General features: G+C 51.5%; 1 protein-coding gene across 1 annotated transcript in view; it reads left to right on the top strand.

Annotated features, from left to right (window-relative positions):
• The first annotated feature begins 9,288 nt into the window (after positions 1 to 9,288).
• The window catches only part of RBPMS2 (RNA binding protein, mRNA processing factor 2), a 51,731-nt gene continuing 41,675 nt past the window's right edge, over positions 9,289 to 19,344 (top strand). The window contains exon 1 of the mRNA XM_060260102.1: positions 9,289 to 9,619. Coding sequence (XP_060116085.1) covers positions 9,566 to 9,619 — 54 coding nt within the window. The 5' untranslated portion in view covers positions 9,289 to 9,565. The remainder of the gene's footprint in view (positions 9,620 to 19,344) is intronic.

The following is a 19,344-nucleotide window of genomic DNA, read 5'->3' as shown; positions in this document are numbered from 1 at the left end:
CCCCCCTCATAGCGCTGCACCGCGGCTGGGCCCTACCAGCTTTGATGCGGATGGCGCACCATTTAACCTTTGAAGGGCGTGCGGGAGAAGGCTTCTCCCCCCTCCTTCCTGGAACGAGAAGTGAGGGGGAGCAAAGCCTTCTCCCGCGTGTGCTTCAAAGATTTAGATGGCGTGCCACACGCATCGAAGCAGGTAGGGCCCAGCCGCGGCACTGCTGTGATGGGCGGGGGGCGGTCGAAGCACAAGGGAAGGGAGGGGTGGCGGCAGGAGGCAGGCAGGCAAACTAGATGGTTGTGGTGGGCACCGGGAGAGGGGCAGCCCAGTTTGGCCCCCCCTTCCTCCCAGTGCCCTAGGCAACCGCCTAGTGGGCGAGCCGGCCCAGTTACCAGGATGAAGAGTTCCAGCCTGCTTCTCACTGTGGAAAATATTTGGGGGGGGGGGGAGTTGGTTAGTATTTTTGTATTTGGGGGAGGGGTGCACACAAATGTTAGGGCAACCTCTGGTGACTGACCCCTACTGGGGGCCTGGAGGATATTCAGGGAGGTGGCTGAATAAAGCCTGCTCCTGCCTCCTGCCTGCTGGTATTCCCAGGAGGTCTCCCATCCAAGTACTTGCCAGAGCTGGCCCTGCTTAGTTTCCAAGATCGGGCTTGCCTGGGCTATCCAGGTCAGAGCACTGTGGAAAGGAATTTGATTTTGAGGAAACAACTCCGGAGGGATAACCGAGTGAGTTCGATGGCCCAATAGTAAACAAGGATCTTGGTAGTGGTGGTGGAAAGGACTCAGTCATGGTGACCCCATAGGGGTTTTAGGGCAAGAGACCTTCAGAGGTGGTCTGCCATTGCTTGCCTCTGTCCAGCACCCTTGGTCTTCCTTGGTGGTCTCCCTTCCCAACACTATCCAGAGCCCATCCTGCTGAGCTTCCGAGATCTGAGGAGATCTGGCTAGCCTGGGCCGCCCAGGTGAGGGACTGCCGTGGTGGTAGAAAGTGCTGTCAAGTCACAGCTGACATATAGGCTGATTACAGACCGGCACTTTGGGTTGACTCAGAGATGCCTCTGAAGTCGACTCAAAAAACCCGGCCGCATGGCAACATCTGCCGGCCGCCCCCATCCTGAGAGACGCTGCAACTGCCTCAAAACGGAACCACTCAGAAAGTAGTCCCTTTTCGCTGGGGCGGCTCTGAGGCGGCGCCCAGCCGTCCGGAAGCCCAGAGAGTGCCTTACAAGCGCCTGGGGAGCCATGAGCGGGACACGGGAACGTTCCACACGCTTCCCGGCCACCCAAGGCCCTCCCTTCCTGCAGCGCCATCCAGAAGCTCCGAGGCGCTCTTCTTCTGGCCGGCTTTCTTTGGGGCAGCTGCAAGCCGCCCTGAACTGGCCATCTGTTATCAGCCATAGTGACCCCAAAGGGTTTTCAAGGCAAGAGACGTTCAGAGGTGGTTTGCCATTGTCTCCCTCTGCGTAGCAACCGTTGCCTTCCTTGGCGGTCTCCCATCCAAGTATTAAGCAGGCCTAATCTTCTTCGCTTCCAAGGGCTGACAAGATCAGGCTAGCCTAGGCCATCCAGGTCAGGGCAGAGGAACAGATGTTTTTTGCCACTGCTCGCCTCTGCGTAGCAACCCTTGACTTCTTTGGTGGTCCCCCATCCAAGTAGCAACCCAGGCTGACCCTGCACAGCTTTGGAGATCTGATAAGATTGAGTTACCCTGGACAATGCAGGGCTGGGCAGAGGAACAGAGGTGGTTTGCCCTTGCCTGCCTCTGCATAGCAACCATGGTCTTCCTTGCCAGTCTCCCACCCAAGTTTCAAGCAGGCCTAATTCTGCTTCGCTTCCGAGGGCTGACGAGATCAGGCTAGCCTGGGCCATCCAGGTCAGGGCGAACCAGGTTTTTTTTTGAGCAGGAAGGCTAGGTGGCAGGGGGTGTGGCCTAATATGCAAATGAGTTCCTGCTGGGCATTTTGTACAAAAACAAGCCCTGGGGCGAACAGGAATCTCATGGGAAGCTTAATCTAAGTTTAAATAACATCTGGTTCCAGCGTACAAATGAATGGACTAGAGCTGAATTCTTCAGATGCTTCTTTAGAGGGAAACTCTCAGCAGTCTGACCCCCCCCCCCCCCCGGTCATGTGAGAGGGGCGTTCTGAAGCGCTAAGAACTTGACCGTTTTTTCTCCTCAGCGACAGCCAAACTGGACATTAGACAGGCCAGGCATGTAACACTTCCCCACTTTTCTGGAGTGAAGCCAAGGCTGCTGGTGGTTTTAGCGGAGGAATGGTGTGTGTGAGGAACTGCTTAACCCTTTCCTCTCTGTTCACTCTTCCCCATAAAAATTGTGCTTCCCCACCCCCCAAGCAATAAATAGTCCCTCTTAGCTGTGGAGTCCTGTGATCAAAACAATCTAAGTCGTGAGAGCTACTGGCATTAAAGTGGTGAGCTGCTGCATACATCAGTGTGCTCTGGGGCCATTTTTCCTGAGCGAAGACAAAAATGTATGAGCTGGAGGCTAAAAAACTGTGAGCCAACTCACACTCACTCAGCTTAGAGGGAACATCAAGTTCTAGTTCCTCTTCTGAAAGGGGAAATATAGAGGGCAACAGCTTTTGGTTTGAGAAGTTTTATAATATATAGTGGGTTCTATGCATGGAGGAGTTGCCGGCTGAGTGATAACGAGCTCTTTAATAGACATGATATAGGATAGGGCTACATTACAAGACTGGAGATGGGGCCTACCGGCCCAATTTATATACATCTCTGGATTCCCGCACTAGCACATCATTGGGTCATTCAAAACGGTGGGGGCTTGTGATTGGTCTAGGGCTGCAGAGATTTGGATCCTGCAGCCCTTTGTTTCCAAGTCCCCAAGCTCAGTCCTTATGGCTCCAATGAGCCAGCAGGCACACCCAAAGTCTTCACTTGAGTCCACATACATAACAAGTTTGAAAAGAAGATGAGGAGAATCAGGGAAGGAAGTGGCCAAACCCATGTGGCGGAGTACAAAGGAACCTGCCTTATACATGGGGTCGCCAGCCACCAGGTGGCACCTAGAGGTCCCCTGTTATTACAACTGGTTTCCAGAAGACCAAGATCAATTCCTCTTGAGAAAATGGCTGCTTTGGAAGGTGGACTCGGTGTCACTGTACCCTGCTGAGGTCCCTGAACTACTGAAATCCCAACCTCCCCACTTCCCCCCTCCCCAAATCTCCAGGGATTTCCCGACTCAGAGATGGCAACCTTCAATGGAATCAGATCGTGGGTTTGCCTAGTCCAGTCCCAGGAGCAGTCGATTGTTTATGCCAGGATTACATGAGGTTGCATGCTACAGAGTCAGCCCTTTGGCATGACTGATGTCTCCTGCCCAAGCTGGGCTGCTGCATTTTGAACCAGTTGAAGCGTCTGAGTTGCCTTCAAGGGCAGCCCCATGTAGACTGTGTCACAGTAATCTAGGTAGGGGGAGGGCTGTGGCTCAGGTTCCCAGGTTCAATCTCCAGATAAAAAAGACCAGGTAGCAGCAGGTGCCAATCAGAGTAGACAATACTGACCTAGTCGGACCAGGATCTGATTTAGTATAAGGCAGCTTCGCGAATGAATGTAGCACAGATCAGTGATGATAAGACGGTGTCTCTGAGCATGTGCAGAGGGCCTCCCTTCCCTCAGTCACAACACTTCCCTGCCCGGCTGGGATGAAGGAGAGACTCCCCATCACAGGATGTAGCTCCCAGTGAGCTGGAGTCCTTGGGGTGACTTTTGTTTTCCGGGACACTGAGGAAACCAGCAAATTATGAACAGACATGCAATCATAAGCGGAAGTTTTTCACCTTTCTCAGCCCATTCATTTCAATGGGTTGAGAAGAGTGTGACTGTTTTATGGTTGCAAAGTTAAGCACATCGCCATTCAAGCAATCCAGCTTTGCTGTGAGTTGTTACGCCATTTTTATTTACTTCATTCATACCCCATCTTTCTCCCCAAGCAGCTTGCATCACTGTCCTCCATTTTATCCTCACAACAATCCCGTGAGCAAGGGTGGAATTCTAGCCTTTGCATATTAGGCCACACCCTCCTGATGTAGCCAAGCCTCCAAGAGCTTGCAAAAAAGAGCCTTGTAAGCTCGTGGAAGACTGGCTACATCAGGGGTGTGTGGCTTAATATGCAAAGGAGCTCCTGCTAGAATTCCACCCCTGCCTGTGAGGTAGGTCAGGCTGGGAGGAGTGACTGGCTCAAGAGTTTCCATGACATGAGTGGGGATTCGAACCCAGGTCTCCCAGATGCCAGTCCGATACTCTTAACCCAACTGGTTCTGATAAATACATTATAATAAATATTTATCATAATATAGATTTTATTTCAAGATTGATTTCTCATACATGGAGACTGCAGTGAGCAAAGAGCAACTGTGACACATCACAGTGTAACCCAAAAAGTTACATCCTGGGAATCAAAAGACTGTTTCCAGGGATTGTTATAGGGGCTTACGGTGCAGGTTAATAGGGGGGACTTGAGGGTTCCTATATCAGATTGCTGGAGCCTTGGAACAGATGAGGAAATTACCTAATTTTGCACTTGAGGCCATTGCAAATTCATATTTTTAGAAAAGCAGGGTTTAAAACAAACAAACCCAGCCTTTGCCTGGTGCTGTTCTGTACAGCAGCAAATATGCATTTGCTACCAAGTGTACACTTATAAACAGCAGTCAATCCCAGTTTTTTAGCAGGTAATTTTTTTTGGGGGGGGGGGAGGGGTTGATATTTTAAAAACAAAACTCACCCATTCCATCTGGATGAAAATATCAGTCAATAAATTCTATTGCAGTGACTCATAACACCAATTCAAAACATAACAAAACAACAATTCAAAAAAATAATAAACTTAAATTAAAACAAACAAATGTAGGAAACAAAACAAGGCAATCGCAGTTATGTTGCTTTCACGCACCATATAAATAATGCACTTTCAGTGCATTTTAGCAATCATTTGCAAGCAGATTTTGCTGTATCGCAAAGTGAAAGCCAGTTGCAAAGTGGATTGAAAGTGCATTATTTAGTGTGTGTAAAGTACCCTTAGATTCGAGTCCAGCAGCGCCTTCGCGGCCGACAAGAGTTTCAGGGTATGAGCATTTGAGAGTCCAAAGTCCCTCACGAGTGAAGTAGAAACAGAGATCTCTGAGCCCAGGCAGGGGGGGAGAGGCTCTTGTAAAGAATGCTTGTAAAGGATGCAGAGGCAACAGTACTTATTATCAGCTTGATTCGAGGAGAGAGGAAATGCTTTTGGGGGGTGGGGGAGTGGGGAGAAAATTAGCATTTGTAGCCAGATAAGAATCCTGTGTCGCTATTCAACGGGGTTGGGGGTGTTCCATTGTTCTGAACTGGTGAATTAAGAGCCGTCAGTATTAAGCAGAAAAGAGCCAGCTCTCCAGTAGCATCTTCAAAACAAACAAAAAATATGGCACCCAAATATCCTGGCCCCGATCTAAGGCGCGTGCTTCTGAACTCCTGCTCTTCTCCTCCGCTGCAGACAGACCCACCTTGACAGTATCGAGTAAAACCCCCCAAGAGATCCATTAGAAGATAAACGTTGCAAACATCACCTCGGTAGGTAAAAGAAGGAAATTGAAAACGAGCTTATTATTCTCTTCCTATAATAATGATTTCCCCCCTAAAGCGGGTTGCAAACATCACCTTGATAGGTAAAAGAAGCAAAATGAAAACGAGTTTCTTATTCTGTTCCTATATTAATAACGAGTGATTTCCCCTCTAAAGCAGGTGAACTGTTTGTCAATCAAACCTGCTCCGGAGGGTTTCGACAGGCTCTTTATAAGGGGGGGGGGGGGGGACACTGATTTCGCCAATTGGAGCGTTCCCCGTTTTTCTCTTATCCGCAACGAGATTCGCCGTTGGTTCTGCTGGGACCTCTCGGGGCCTCGTGATTAAATCTTCCCAAGCGATCCCTTGCGATCTCCCGCAAACCCCAGGCGCCAAACACCCCCCCCCCCGCCCCCCCAAAAAAGCCAGATTTCCAGGGGGCCTCTCGCTGCGAGAGCAAACTGGCTCACGATAGGCGGTCTCACGAGAACGACCTCTCCGCGTTACCCCTTGCAAAGGAATCCAGACTGAACACAGAACGCGGGAGGCAAAAATCTGAGGGCCGAGAGTGCTGCTTCAGAGGAATTCGCCCACTACGTGACGACGGTGATGAAGATTAGTTTAACTCCCCAAGGCGATGTGGGGTTTCTCTTTGGGGTTGACCTGCGCGCCACGTGGAAGGCGCCCGAGGGAAGGGGGTCGGCGCCCGAGGGGGACGCGTCCGGCGCTGCATTGCCTGCGCGCAGGCCGAGGGTCGGAAGAGAGACCCCCCCTTCCCCAGCAAGCGAGACGAGGAAGGCAGCGCCGGGATCTTCCCGCAGAGAAGTTGGGAACGGGAGAGGAGAGATGGGTCGAGTCCAAAATTACGCACGAGAAATCCTGCGTTTTGCTTTACTCTAGAGGAGGAGGGCGCCGTGAAAGGGCTCTGTCGCTTGTTTGTTTTTTAATCGTTTGAATGAACATTTGAATGAACAATCGTTTGAATGAACATTTAGAGAATGAATCCAGGTGGGTAGCCGTGTTGGTCTCAAGCAGGGATGGCCAAACTGTGGCTCTTTCACACATCTTGTGTGGTTCTTGAAGCCCCCACCACCTTGGAGAAAGCATTTGTCTCTTTAAATCACTTCTCCAAGACAAGCCAACTGCTTAGAGAATACATTTAAAGTTAAAGTTGCTTTCTTTCCACCTCCTCCCCAACCCTCATCTATTAGTTGTCCTTCCTTCCTTCCAACAGCTGACGTTCCTATCTTGCGGCTCCAACAGCTGACGTTCCTATCTTGCGGCTCTCAAACATCTGACGCTTATTCTATGTCAGTGCTGGCCAAGGGTAGCTCTCCAGATGTTTTTTGCCTACAACTCCCATCAGCTCCAGGCAGCATAGCCAATGGCTGGGGCTGATGGGAGTTGTAGGCAAAAAAACCATCTGGAGAGCTACCCTTGGCCTCCCCTGTTCTATGTGGCTCTTATGTTAAGCAAGTTTGGCCACCCCTGGTCTAAGGCAACGGCATACAGTGGCACCTTTTAAGACCAACGAAGTTTTATTTATCTTACATCCGCCTGCACACGAAAGCTCACACCATGAATAAAAGCTTGTTGGTCTTAACGGTACCACTGGGCCCTTAACTTTATTCTGTTTAGAAAACGAGATCTCTTTTCACTTTCTTTTGGGGGGGGGGGGTGGTTGGGAGGGATGGTGTGTTGCCAATCATGGTTTTGTACCTCCCCCCCCCGGGAGAGTGATGGAGCCATCAGCTTATCATACCAACGGGTCCCCCCCCCAAAAAAAAAATGGTTTCCGACGTTGGGGAGCTCAGACATCGCTCCCAGCGGCAGTGCTGGCCGCCCCAGCCCGTCCCCACCTCCTCCGAGCTCGGAAGCCCGCCTCTGCTCCTTTCCCCGGGCTCTGCAGGAGGTGAAAAGAGGGCTTCTGGGCATGTGTGAAGTGCCTTCCCCCAAGCCCTCCTCTTCAGTCCGGCTGGCCCGAAGGAGGAGAGAAGCGGTTTGCACCAGGGGTGGCCGACGGGAGCTCTCCAGATGTTTGTTGCCTACAACTCCCATCAGGCCCAACCAGCATGGCCAATGGCTGGGGCTGATGGGAGTTGAAGGCAAAAAAAACATCCGAAGAGCTACCGTCGGCAGTGAGCAAATATTCCCGGGAATGGGCCTTTGGCAAGCTGCGGGCGCCCGCAACAGGGATGCGCGGTGCATCTTTCAAAGCTTCCCTCCCCATCGCCGGTTTCGAACCCCATGCCTGAGCTTCGGGGCAAGGACGCGGCTGCTGGCAAGAGAGGCCGACCGTCGGGGCCAGGACGCCGGGCCTGCTTTCGTTGTGCAGAGATCCCCCCCCCCCCACACACACACACGCAAACACACAAGCGCGGCCCTCCCCTCCCCTTGCAGCCGCTTGGTTCGGCTGCTCGGATTCCCTGAGGCTGGGGAGGCCCGACGGCACCGCTCCTTTTGGGGAGGGGGGAACGAAGCCTGGAAGCTTCTCGCTTGTCGACTGTCAATCACCCCCCCCCCCCCCCGTAGTTTTCCCGAATTCGTTGCGTTTCCACGGAAAAGCCCGGCTCGCTTCCCCTTCCTCCCCGTCCAGCCTTCTCAACGGGGACTTCCCACCGTCCAACTTGACTGGTTCGTTTCCAGAATAACGAATGCGGATTTTATTGGTTTTTTTGTACGACCCGAAAGGAAGGCGGGCGCCGCGGGAGGAGCGCCACCCGGGAGGGGGGGGGGGGTCTCGGTGGGCGGGTGGGGGAGGAGCGCCCCGATCCGGATTCCCTCCCCCCCCCCCCCCCCGTTGCGGCTTTGGCACCGGAGCGCGTAAAGCGCAGCTCCCCAAACTGCAGTTGGGAAAGCCGGGGCTGGGCGACCTGCTTTTGGCGCTCGTACTGCAGTCCTAAGCTCTGCTCACGACCCCCGGCGGAAGCTGCGTTTTCAGGTAGCCGGCTCGAGGTCGACTCAGCCTGCCATCCTTCCGAGGTGGGTCAAATGAGTCCCCAGCTTGCTGGGGCGAAAGCGTAGAGGACTGGGGAAGGCGATGGCAAACCACCCCGTCAAAAGTCTGCCGTGAAAACGTTGTGAAAGCGACGTCAGCCCCGAGTCGGAAAAGACCGGTGCTTGCCCAGGGGACCCTCCCTTTCCTCTCCCCACGCCTGGCCCGACCGGCAGCTTCCCCCTCTCGCCTGCCTTCTGCGGGGCTGCGCAAAGCGCCGTCGGGAGCCCTTCAGCAACAGGGGTGCTTTGCCCGGGGCTCCCCTCCACGTCCTAACCGGGGCCGACCCGGCTGAGCTTCGCAGGAGATCTGACGCGCCTTGCCCCCCTGGCCGCTCCGAGCGCGGGCTTTCCCCCTTCGCCGGGCTCCCCCGGAGAGGGCGCGTGGGCCTTCCCAGTTCCCCAGCCTGCGGCCTCGGCGGCGGCGGCCCCTTTAAGAAAGTTCACTCGGGCGAGTTCATCAAAGTTTAAAAAGTTTCGCGGAGGAAAGAGGAGGGGGGCGGGGGAGAGAGAGCCCTCGAAAGTTTGCCGCCGAGGTCGAGCGCGGATTGGCTGGCCGGTTCCCCCGGAGACAATGATGCGGGGCGTGGGGCTGGGCCGGCCCCGCCCCCTAAGCCCGAGCCGGCCGGGCCGCTCCCCGCCGCGAGTCGCGAATCGCAGGGCTCGAGGCAGGCAGGGCGCGAGGCTGAGGGCGGCGCGGGAGCCCCGGCGGCAGCGGCAGCAGCTGCAGCTCGTTTGGCAGCCCCTTGGCCGCTCATTGGCCGGCGGCGCGCGGCCACCTGGATGGGAGCCCGCCTGAAATAGGCGCCCGCCTCGCCCCCGCGCCCACCACCTGCACCGCCGCACCGCACCCGGCCGCTCCCTCCCCGCCCAGGCACCTGCCCCACGACTTCTCCCACGCCGCCTGCCCCGGGAACGAGGGCCCCCCCACTGCCCCAGAGGCCAGGACCAGCTCCAGCTCCCCCCCTCTTTGGACCTCGCTTGCACCCACCATGAGCAACCTGCCCAAGGAAAATGAGCACACCAACAACAGCCTCGAGGAAGAGGTAGGCCCGGGGCGGGAGGGGGGCTCTTGCATGGGGGGCTTCAGGCAGGCCAGGTTGGTAGGGGGTGTTTCTTGGCTCATGGCTGGGGAGGCTTCAGGCAGGCCAGGTGGGCTGGGGGGGTTTCTTGGCTCTTGGCTGGGGGGCTTCAGGTTGGCCGGGGGGGTTGGCTGGGGGGCTTCAGGTTGGCTGGGGGGGTTGGCTGGGGGGCTTCAGGTTGTCCGGGGGGGGGGTTCTTGGCTCTTGACTGGGGGGGGGCTTCAGGCAGCCCAGGTTGGCGGGGGGGGAGGGGGTTGCTTGGAGCTGACCCCTTGGGTGTAACCACCTTGCCTCAACTTTCTGCATGGTGTTGGAGGGCCTGGTTCCTTGGCTGAAGGGGGTGGCTCGTAGCCACCCTGGGGAGGAACGCTGGACCTTTCTGCACCTGACCCTGTGCGAAAGCTTTAAAGGGCTGCTTGCTGTTCCTGCCATAAGTACTCATGCGCCCCCACCCTGGAGATGCTTGGGAGTGGTCAAATCCAGCCAGCGGTGTGGACTTCCCAGCTGGTGAAGGTTCTGCCTCAGAATGATGGAGCCAGATTCTCTGTGAGGGGTGAGGAGTCTAAAGTGTGTGCCCAGCTTCTCTTTTGGGGTATTTCTCCTGACTCCCTGTTGGCCACAAAGCACTGCCGCCTAAGAAGGGCTTTGGCTCCCAAGACCAGAGACAATTTTTGTGTTTTTTGTGGGAGCTTCTGTGTCCGAGCTCCTGGTGCATTTAAGGGGGTGATGGACTGACGGACGGGCAGCTATGACCTCGGGCGGCTGCAGTATTGCAAACTGCTTGTGTCCTGGCTCTAGCAGTGCCCGCTGGAAAGCACATGGGTGCTTCCACTCTGCTTGCCGCCTGTGGCGCTTTGCCCCTTGAAAAATAGAAGGGGCGATTATGAGTGAGTCTTCTCTCTGCTGAGTTGCTTCAATAACGTTATTTTATTTTTCTGAAGCATTGGGACTGAGATGTGGTGTTGGCTAGATGAAAACAGTTTGACCTGATTGTTGGAGTGAGAGAGAGAGAGAGAGACCCATTTCTGGGTACCTTTTGCAGAGGTCGGCAGCACATAGTGTTGCTCTCCCGTGAATTTTGGACTTACTCTTTCTATACAGCTAAACAGAGCTCCAGTAGCGCTTTAGAGGTCAACAAAATTTTCCAGGTGTGAGCTTTTGAGAGTCAAAAAATTTTTTCCGTTGGATGGAGGTCTTTGAAGGTGCCTCTGAAACTACCCTTCTGTTCAGAATCTCATGAATTTTGCAAAATAACTAGCTTGACTACGCCAACTGACTGCCATATAGCATTGGTTATCTATATTGAAAGTTACCATTTGGTGTAACAATTGACATTTCCTGTTCATGCGCTTGTAACTGTGTAGTGCAGGTCAAGCCGTTCGCATAAGGCGGAGTTACCTCCGTTTTGTGTGTGTGGCTCTAGAAATGCAGTGAGAGCCGCAATTCCCCTGGGCCACAACAGATCACTCCCCCCCCTGCAAGAAAACCCCAGCCGTGTAGCTTTGTTGGTGCAGAATGGCGGCTGTTCTAGTCCTGATTCCTTCTGCGCCTGGTAGAAAACATGAGATCCATGTACGGCAATGGCTGGTTATGTTCTTCTCAATGCCTGAATCCTCAAAATTACAGTCCCCTGCAAGGTGTCTGTTGAAGCAGTTTGTATGAAATGAATTGTTCAATAGGGTGTTTCTTCTGTTCTTTCTCTCTTACATGAACTGGGCTCTCTATAAGTACAGAGGTGAATGCAGAGGCAATACCCTCTCTAGTGCATTGCATACCTTAATATGGTCAAAAGGACTTAAATAGATGTTTGCCTGCTTATCAGCTCTGGTGCATATGGGGGGGGGGGGGGCTCCTAGATTAGGTTCCTGGCACAGCCTGCAAAGTGTCTTGCTTCCAAATTTGTTTTTAGCATCAGTTGTTTTACCTGCATGCCCTGAGTTTAAAAAGTTGCCCTGCTTCCTGTGTTCACTAGGTTGCTAGCTGCAAAGTGTTCGTGTAGATCAGGAGTGGCCAAACTTGTTTAATGGAAGAGCCACAGAATAAATGTCAGATGTTTGAGAGCCACAAGGAAGGAAGGGAAGGTGGAAAGAAAGCAAATAGATTGGGGGGGGGGGGCAGAGGAAGAGGTGGGAAGAAGGCAGCTTTAACTATAAATGCCTTCTCCAAGCCAGTCGACGGGGTGGTGGAGGCTTCAAGAGCCACACGATATGTGTGAAAGAGCCACGTGTGGCCCCTGAGCCACAGTCTGGTCACTCCTGATGTAGATCCATCAGTTTCTGCGATAACTGTAGCACAGTTGATTAGGGGCAAAGCCCAGTAAATTACCTGCAGAATGGCCCAGTGTTTGGAATTCGAGCATGGCAACTCGACCCACTGACAGATCCTAAAATGGACACGCTGTTGGATAAAACTTTGGGGAAATGAAATGGAAGGTGCTCTTGTGTTGTGTTATTGCGTGGAGTTTTGGATTGTGATTTTGTGAATGCCATTGCTAATTATTCTGGGTCGCCTGGTGCAGTAAGGCAGAGTTGAGGAAAAGAACATTAATTGCAGTATATTGGTAAACTGGGTACTGCTACACACCTCTATGATGCTGGGAATTTCGTCAAAGAATACTTGGGTAGGTCTATTGTACTGTGCTTCTTGCAGACGTTAGCGCACGTATTTGCTCTTGAACAGTGTTACCAAACATTGAATATGCCATGCTTGCTTCAGAAATGTGAAACATATTAATGCCTGAGTCCCGCTCTTCAGGACGTGAAGAATGTAGTCGTGATTATAGAATCATATAGAATCACAGAGTTGGAAGGGGGCATCTAGTCCAACCCCCAGCTCAACGCAGGATCAGCCTAGAGCAAGGATGGCCAATTTGCTTAACAGAAGAACAAAGTGAGGAATCCTCTTCTGACGAAGTGTGCTTTAGAGCACACAAAAGCTTACATTCTGAATAAAACTTTTGTTGGTCTTAAAGGTGCCACTTGACTCCTGCTTTGTTCTACTGCTTCAGACCAGCACGGCTGCCCACTTGGATCTTGCTTCACATAGCAGAAACATCAGGTGTTTGAGAGCCCGCAAGACATGAATGTCAGATGTTTAAGAGCCACAAGGCAGGAAGGAAGGCAAATAGATGGGATGAGGGAAGGAGAGAGAGGTGAAAAGAAAACAGCTTCAAATGCATTCTCCAAGCTGCTGGCTGGCTTGGCTTGTAGAAGCGATTTCAAGAGAGAAATGCCTTCTCCAAGCCAGCCGACGGGGCAGTGGGGGCTTTGAGAGCCGCACAATATGTGTGAAAGAGCCACATGTGGCTCCCGAGCCACAGTTGGCCACCCCGGCCTAGAGCATCCTTGACAAGTATTCATCCAGTTGTTGCTTCAAGATAGTCAGTGATAATGCAGGAAGCCTAAGAGGTCTTGCTACAATTTGGGAATGCTGTTCTGCCCATGAATAGGAGATCCTAGGTGAGGAATCAATCAGTTTATTCATTTTATTATTTGCTTCGTTTGTACCCGTCCTTTCTCTCCAGTGGGGACCTCAAACCGCTTACATCATTCTCCTCTCCTCCATTTTATTGCCACGTTCTACGGGGTAGGTTCAGCTGACAGTGTCCAGCTGGCCCAAAGTGTCCCAGTGAACTTCCATGGGAAAGCAGGGTTTTGAACCTGGCCTTCTCAGTTTCTAGTGCAGCACTACTTCTGCTATACTACATAGGCTCTCACGCGATGTGCAGACGCGACTTCGCTCTTGTACGGAATCAGACTGTTGGTATATGGGTTGATGTTCTCCAGAGTTTTGTGAAAAGTCTTCACCCAAGCTAGCTAGGCAGAGCCCTTTAATGGAGATGTTGGGTTGATCTCGGGACCTCCTGTGTTCAACGCAGATGTTTTTCCACTGAGCCGCAGACCCCTCTCCATTGCAAAGCATCGCATTTGTTTGGTGCAAGTCCTAGGTTCTGTCCCCAGCATCTCCCATTAAAAGAATCAGGTAGTTGCTGATGGAATGACCTCAGCCTGGAACCCTGGAGAGCAGCTGCCAGCCAGAGCAGACAACACTGACCTTAAGAGATGGACTTTTTGGCCCAGTATAAACCAGCTTCATGTGCGTTCTCCCCCCCCCCCCCAAAAAAAGCTAGTCTTTTGGATATTGGATTTATATCCTGCCCTCCACTCCAAAGAGTCTCAGAGTGGCTCACAATCTCCTTTACCTTCTTCTCCCACAACAGACACCCTGTGAGGTAGAAGAAGATATTGGATTTATATCCTGCCCTCCACTCCGAAGAGTCTCAGAGCGGCTCACAATCTCCTCTACCTTCCTCCCCCACAACAGACACCCTGTGAGGGGTGGGGCTGGAGAGGGCTCTCACAGCAGCTGCCCTTTCAAGGACAACCTCTGCCAGAGCTATGGCTGACCCAAGGGCATTCCAGCAGGTGCAAGTGGAGGAGTGGGGAATCAAACCCGGTTCTCCCAGATAAGAGTCCGCACACTTAACCACTACACCAAACTGGCTCTTTTGTTTTGCTTTGCAGGTTTAAAGCATGGTGGAACTTCAAGGTTTCTGTTCACAGCTAGGAATAAGACAGGTCCCAACATTACATGAAATTGGGCTACTAGTCATCTAGACTTACGTTTGCCGCAATTGTCCAAAATGCTGGTTGTTAGGACAGCTTGCAAAGGGCAGCGGCCGGATTGCCCATAATTTGAAGTACCTTGGACCTGATTTTTTCCCTCCTGGTCTGCAAAGCTTTTCTGTGTAGCTCTAACTCCCCCGTCCCCATGTGACCAGGCAAGTATCCTTCAAAAAAGAAAAGAAAAGCTGTTGTTCCAAAAATAGATCCCAAACATGGTTCACTTGAGAGTGCGAATGGAAAGAGCCAAGTCACATGACTGCGCTTTAAAAAAAAATCGATGCATCCGTCTTTCCATTTTCCCCCACCCTCCCAGCAGAGAATTCTGCAAGTCACCACCCTGGCTAAGTGGATTAACCATCCCACATGGTGGCAGGGTCAGTTTGATCATGACACCATGATAAAAGATGGGGAGTCATGCGCAGGACTAGTTATTCTTCCTTTCTTTATAGATGAAATGGGAGAACATGCACGTCATGTACAGCGCATGCCTGCGTCCAAAAGAATATAATGGAAAGGAGCAGAGGTGGAATTCTAACAGGAGATACTTTGTATATTAGGCCACACGCCCTTGATGTAGTCAATCCTTCAAGAGTTTACAAAAAAGAGCCTTGTAAGCTCTTGGAGGATTGACTACATCGGAGGGGTGCGTGGCCTAATATGCAAAGCCGCTCCTGCTAGAATTCCACCCCCGAAAAGGAGTGGTTTCCCCCATGACATTGTTTCAAAGTTCTTATGCCGTTGTCCTAGATTCAAGTTATGCTAATCCTTTTAGAAGAAGAAGACGACTGAAGATTTATACCCCGCCCTTCTCTCTGAACTCAGAGACTCAGGGTGGCTTACAATCTCCTATATTTTCTCCCCCCACAACAGACACCCTGTGAGGTGGGTGGGGCTGAGAGAGCTCTCACAGAAGCTGCCCTTTCAAGGACAACTCCTACGAGAGCTATGGCTTACCCAAGGCCGTTCCAGCAGCTGTAAGTGGAGGAGTGGGGAATCAAACCTGGTTCTCCCAAATAAGAGTCCACGCACTTAACCACTACACCAAACTGGCTCCCTTTTAGGAAGAAAAGGCTGATATATATTAACCAGGGTGATTGATATGCTTTGGGATCAGTGGTCTCAATCTTACAAGATTTGGAACCATCTGATAACACTGGAGAAGAAGAGTTGATTTCATATCTTCTCTTCACTACTGAAGGAGTCTCAGAGAGGCTTACAATCCCCCCTTCCTCTCCCCACAGCAGACACCTTGTCAGGTAGGCGAAGAGAACTGTGACGGACCCACGGTCACCCAGCTGGCTGCAGGCATGTGGAGCAGTGGGGAATCAAACCCGGATTGGAGTCCACTGCTCTTAATCAAATTGAGATGGTAGCATAGAACCCTTTGACAGGAAACCATGTGGCCTCATGACAGGAAGAGGAGGAGCCAAAGTTATAACCTCACCAGCAGGGGCGGGACACTCGGTTCTTTGCTCTGGGAACATAGGTGGATCCATGGCAGGTGGCCTGGGTTCATGCATACCTGCAGCAGGTTTTTCCAGCAGCTTGACAGGGGCTTGTGACACAGCTGGTGGGGCTCCAATTTGGGGGTATATATTCCATGTACATAGATTCAGGTGGGCAGCCATCTTGGTCTGAAGCACCAGAACAAAGTTTGAATCCGGTGGTGCCTTTCAAGACCGACACAGTTTGATTCTGGGCAGGCCTCAGATTCAGTGGGAACTCACAGGAGCACAGCTCCTGAACCTTTCTGAGAGTTCCACCTCCTCCTTCTGAGAGTTCCACCTCCTTGTCCATTGAATAGTATGTGCAACTGCATAACAATCCCTAGATGAGCTCCACCACCTATTTTTCTACCAGATGACCGCTGATTCTGGGTATAAGCTTTTCTTAAAGGTGCCACTGGACTCGAACTCTGTTCTGTTCCATGTACAATTCTTAGCTTTGGAGGTGCTGAAAATATAAATCTTTCCCAACGGTTTTGGAGCTTTTTGTCATGGAAAAGGGATCTGTTTGTCCCTGGCTCTGACAGCGGTGTACTTCTTGGCCAAGCATTATGAGCCCAGCTCTGAGAAGAAGAGCAAGTTTTTATACCCTGCTTTCGCTACTGAACTCTCTGCTCACGACCTGAGTTCAATTCCGGCGGAAGCTGGATTCAGGTAGCCGGCCCAAGGTTGACTCAGCCTTCCATCCTTCCGAGGTGGGTAAAATGCGTCTCCAGCTTGCTGGGGGGAAAGTGTAAAAGACTGAGGAAGGCAATGGCAAACCACACTGTAAAACGTCAGCTGTGAAAACGTTGTGAAAGCAACGTCACCCCAGAGTCAGAAACGACTGGTGCTTGCACAGGGGACCTTTGCTTTCATCTCCTTCTCTACCGGAAGGAGTGTCAAAGCCACGTACAGTCGCTTTCCCTTCCTCTCCCCACAACAGGCACCTTGTGAGGTAGGTGGGGCTCAGAGACTTCTGAGAGAACTGTGATTGGCCCAAGGTCACCCAGCAGGCTTTCTGTGGGGAAGGAGTGGGGAAACAAACCCAGTTCTCCAGATTAGAGTCTGCCACTCCTAACTACCACAGCACACTGCCAAACTGTCCTTGGTCACGATGAAGTCGGGTTTGGACTGCAGTTCTCGGAAAGAAAAGCAGCAGGGTTGAACACACCAGATGCTTAAGTTGTAGAGGCATTTTGGGAGGCCCATCCAGAGCTTTTTTTGTAGCTGGAACTCCTTTGCATATTAGGCCACACACCCCAGATATAGCCAATCCTCCAAGAGCTTACAATAGGCCCTGTAATATAGGCTCTGTAAGCTCTTGGCTACATAAGAGAAGAAAACGACTGCAGATTTATATCCCAACCTTCTCTTTGAATCAGAGTCTCAGAGCGACTCACAATCTCCTTTACCTTCCTCCCCCACAACAGACACCCTGTGAGGTGGGTGGGGCTGAGAGGGCTCTCACAGAAGTTGCCCTTTCAAGGACAACTCTGAGATAGTTATGGCTGCTGTCTCAGCTATAGCTATCTCAGAGGGGTGTGGCCTGATATGCAAAGGAGTTCCTGCTACAAAAAAAGCCCTGGGCCCATCTATTTAGGTTATGAGCTGATCATGTGATTGATTGCGCATTGCTGTGACAAAAATAATTCAGGGTCTTTATATAAGTAAAGGCAGGTCTTTTCCGTAAACAGGGTTTCAATCCAAATTTCAGTTAGATTTGGGTGGGAAGGAAGGCAGTGGAGAGGAAAGCTAGGAAACGCAGCCTTTGTTCATGTTGAGATGGAAATTAAAGGTTTAGGCTCAAGGTTTTGCTGATAATTTTTTTTGTTTTTCCAGGAGTCCTGTCAGAACTTGGAAGCTAAGCAGGGTTGCCCCCCCCCCCCGGTTAATATTTGGATGGGAGACCACTAGGGGTGAAATTCTAGCAGGAGCTCCTTTGCATATTAGGCCACACACCCCTGATGTAACCAATCCTCCAAGAGTTTACAGGGCTCCTTTTTGTAAGCTCTTGGAGGATTAGCTACATCAGGGGTGTGTGGCCTAATATGCAAAAGAGCTCCTGCTAGAAATCTACCCCTGGAGACCACCAAGGAAGTCTGGGGTTGCTATGCAGAGGTAGACAAGGGCAAACTACCTCTGTTCTTGAAAACCCAAAAGGCCACCATAAGTGACTTGACAGCACTTTCCACAGCCATTTGGAAGAAGACAGGTGGTCTTGAACAGGTGTTCTAGGAAGGCATAGGAAACGTACCTTTGATGGCATCTTGTCCTGCAGTTCTGCAGGCAGTATAAAAATGGGCACAGCTGAAATTGGGGAGGGGCCGTAGCTCAGTGGCAGAGCAGCTGATTGGCATATGGAAGGTCCCAGGTTCAAACCCCAGTTGAAAGGAACTGGTAACAGGTGATGAGAAAGACCAATGCCTGAATCCCTGGAGAGCTGCTGTCAGTTTGAATGGACAATAGGGCCCTGCGGGACCTTGCTCAGTTCCGCAGGGCCTGCAAGACAACCCTCTTCCGGCTAGCCTACACCTGACTGGGAAATAAATGTAGCTTATTAGACTTCTGTGAACCATACTGTATAGATTTGACGTTAAGATTTTAAGGTTTTTAGGTTTTTAAATGTTCTGACTTTTTTTAAATGTTTATATACGTAATAATAATCTAAACTCTGTTTTATTGTTTGCTGTGAGCCGCCCTGAGCCATTTTTATGGGAAGGGCGGGATACAAGTCATAGAATAAATAAATAAAATAAATAAATACTGACTGAGGGACCAAGAACCTGAGTCCGTAGGAGAAAGAGAAAAGAAGAATTAAATTTATACCCCGCCCTTTACTCAAAGTCTTCGACTGTCTTACAAACTCCTTCCTTTCCGCTGCTGACAATAGACACCCTCTGAAGTAGGTGGAGCTATAAGAGAATTGCTCTTGTGCAGAACAGTTCTGCAAGAACTATAGCAGACCCAAGGTCACCCATCTGGCTGCTTGTGGAGGAGTGGGACTCAAACCCGGTTCTCTAGATTAGAGCCCACAACCACAACACCAAGCTGTCTCTTGTGTGCATCTTCAGGTCATCCCAGCCAGATAACTGGAGAATAGGTCTACATCACTGTAGCTCTGTGATCTGTCAGCTTTCCTGATGCCGGTCTTGTTCCTGGAGCGATCTGGGTTGTTTGCCAAGCTGGTTGCCTCAGTGTCACTGAGAGGGGCGGGGGGAGAAACCCATGGACTTACCACTGATTCATTAGCCCTTCAGTTGTTCTTCAAGGGACTGCAAGATTCTAGTTTGGACTGACACATCTGTTCCCCTAGACCTGTGATTTCCTTGAAGCTGATAGAGGTGACAGCTTGATTCATCAGAAATACAGGTTAAAAAAGGAATAAGATTTTGAGTTTCAGCCCTGTGTTTCCAGCTCCCTCCGGAAACTGGCAGCTGCCCAGGTGTCTGCATGACGGTTTCTCTCATCTCCTTCCAACCTTTTTTTCTCCTCCTCCTCCTGCTTGCGAGTTCAGTGGTGACAGCACACAAGGGTTTCACTCCCCTGACAAGCTGCACACCAAGGGAGTCTAAAATGC

Source organism: Heteronotia binoei, chromosome 19 (assembly GCF_032191835.1).
Source record: "Heteronotia binoei isolate CCM8104 ecotype False Entrance Well chromosome 19, APGP_CSIRO_Hbin_v1, whole genome shotgun sequence".
In the NCBI taxonomy this organism is placed as follows: Eukaryota; Metazoa; Chordata; class Lepidosauria; order Squamata; family Gekkonidae; genus Heteronotia; species Heteronotia binoei.
Note: the sequence above shows the minus strand (reverse complement) of the source record. Positions and strands in the feature narration are given on the sequence as shown.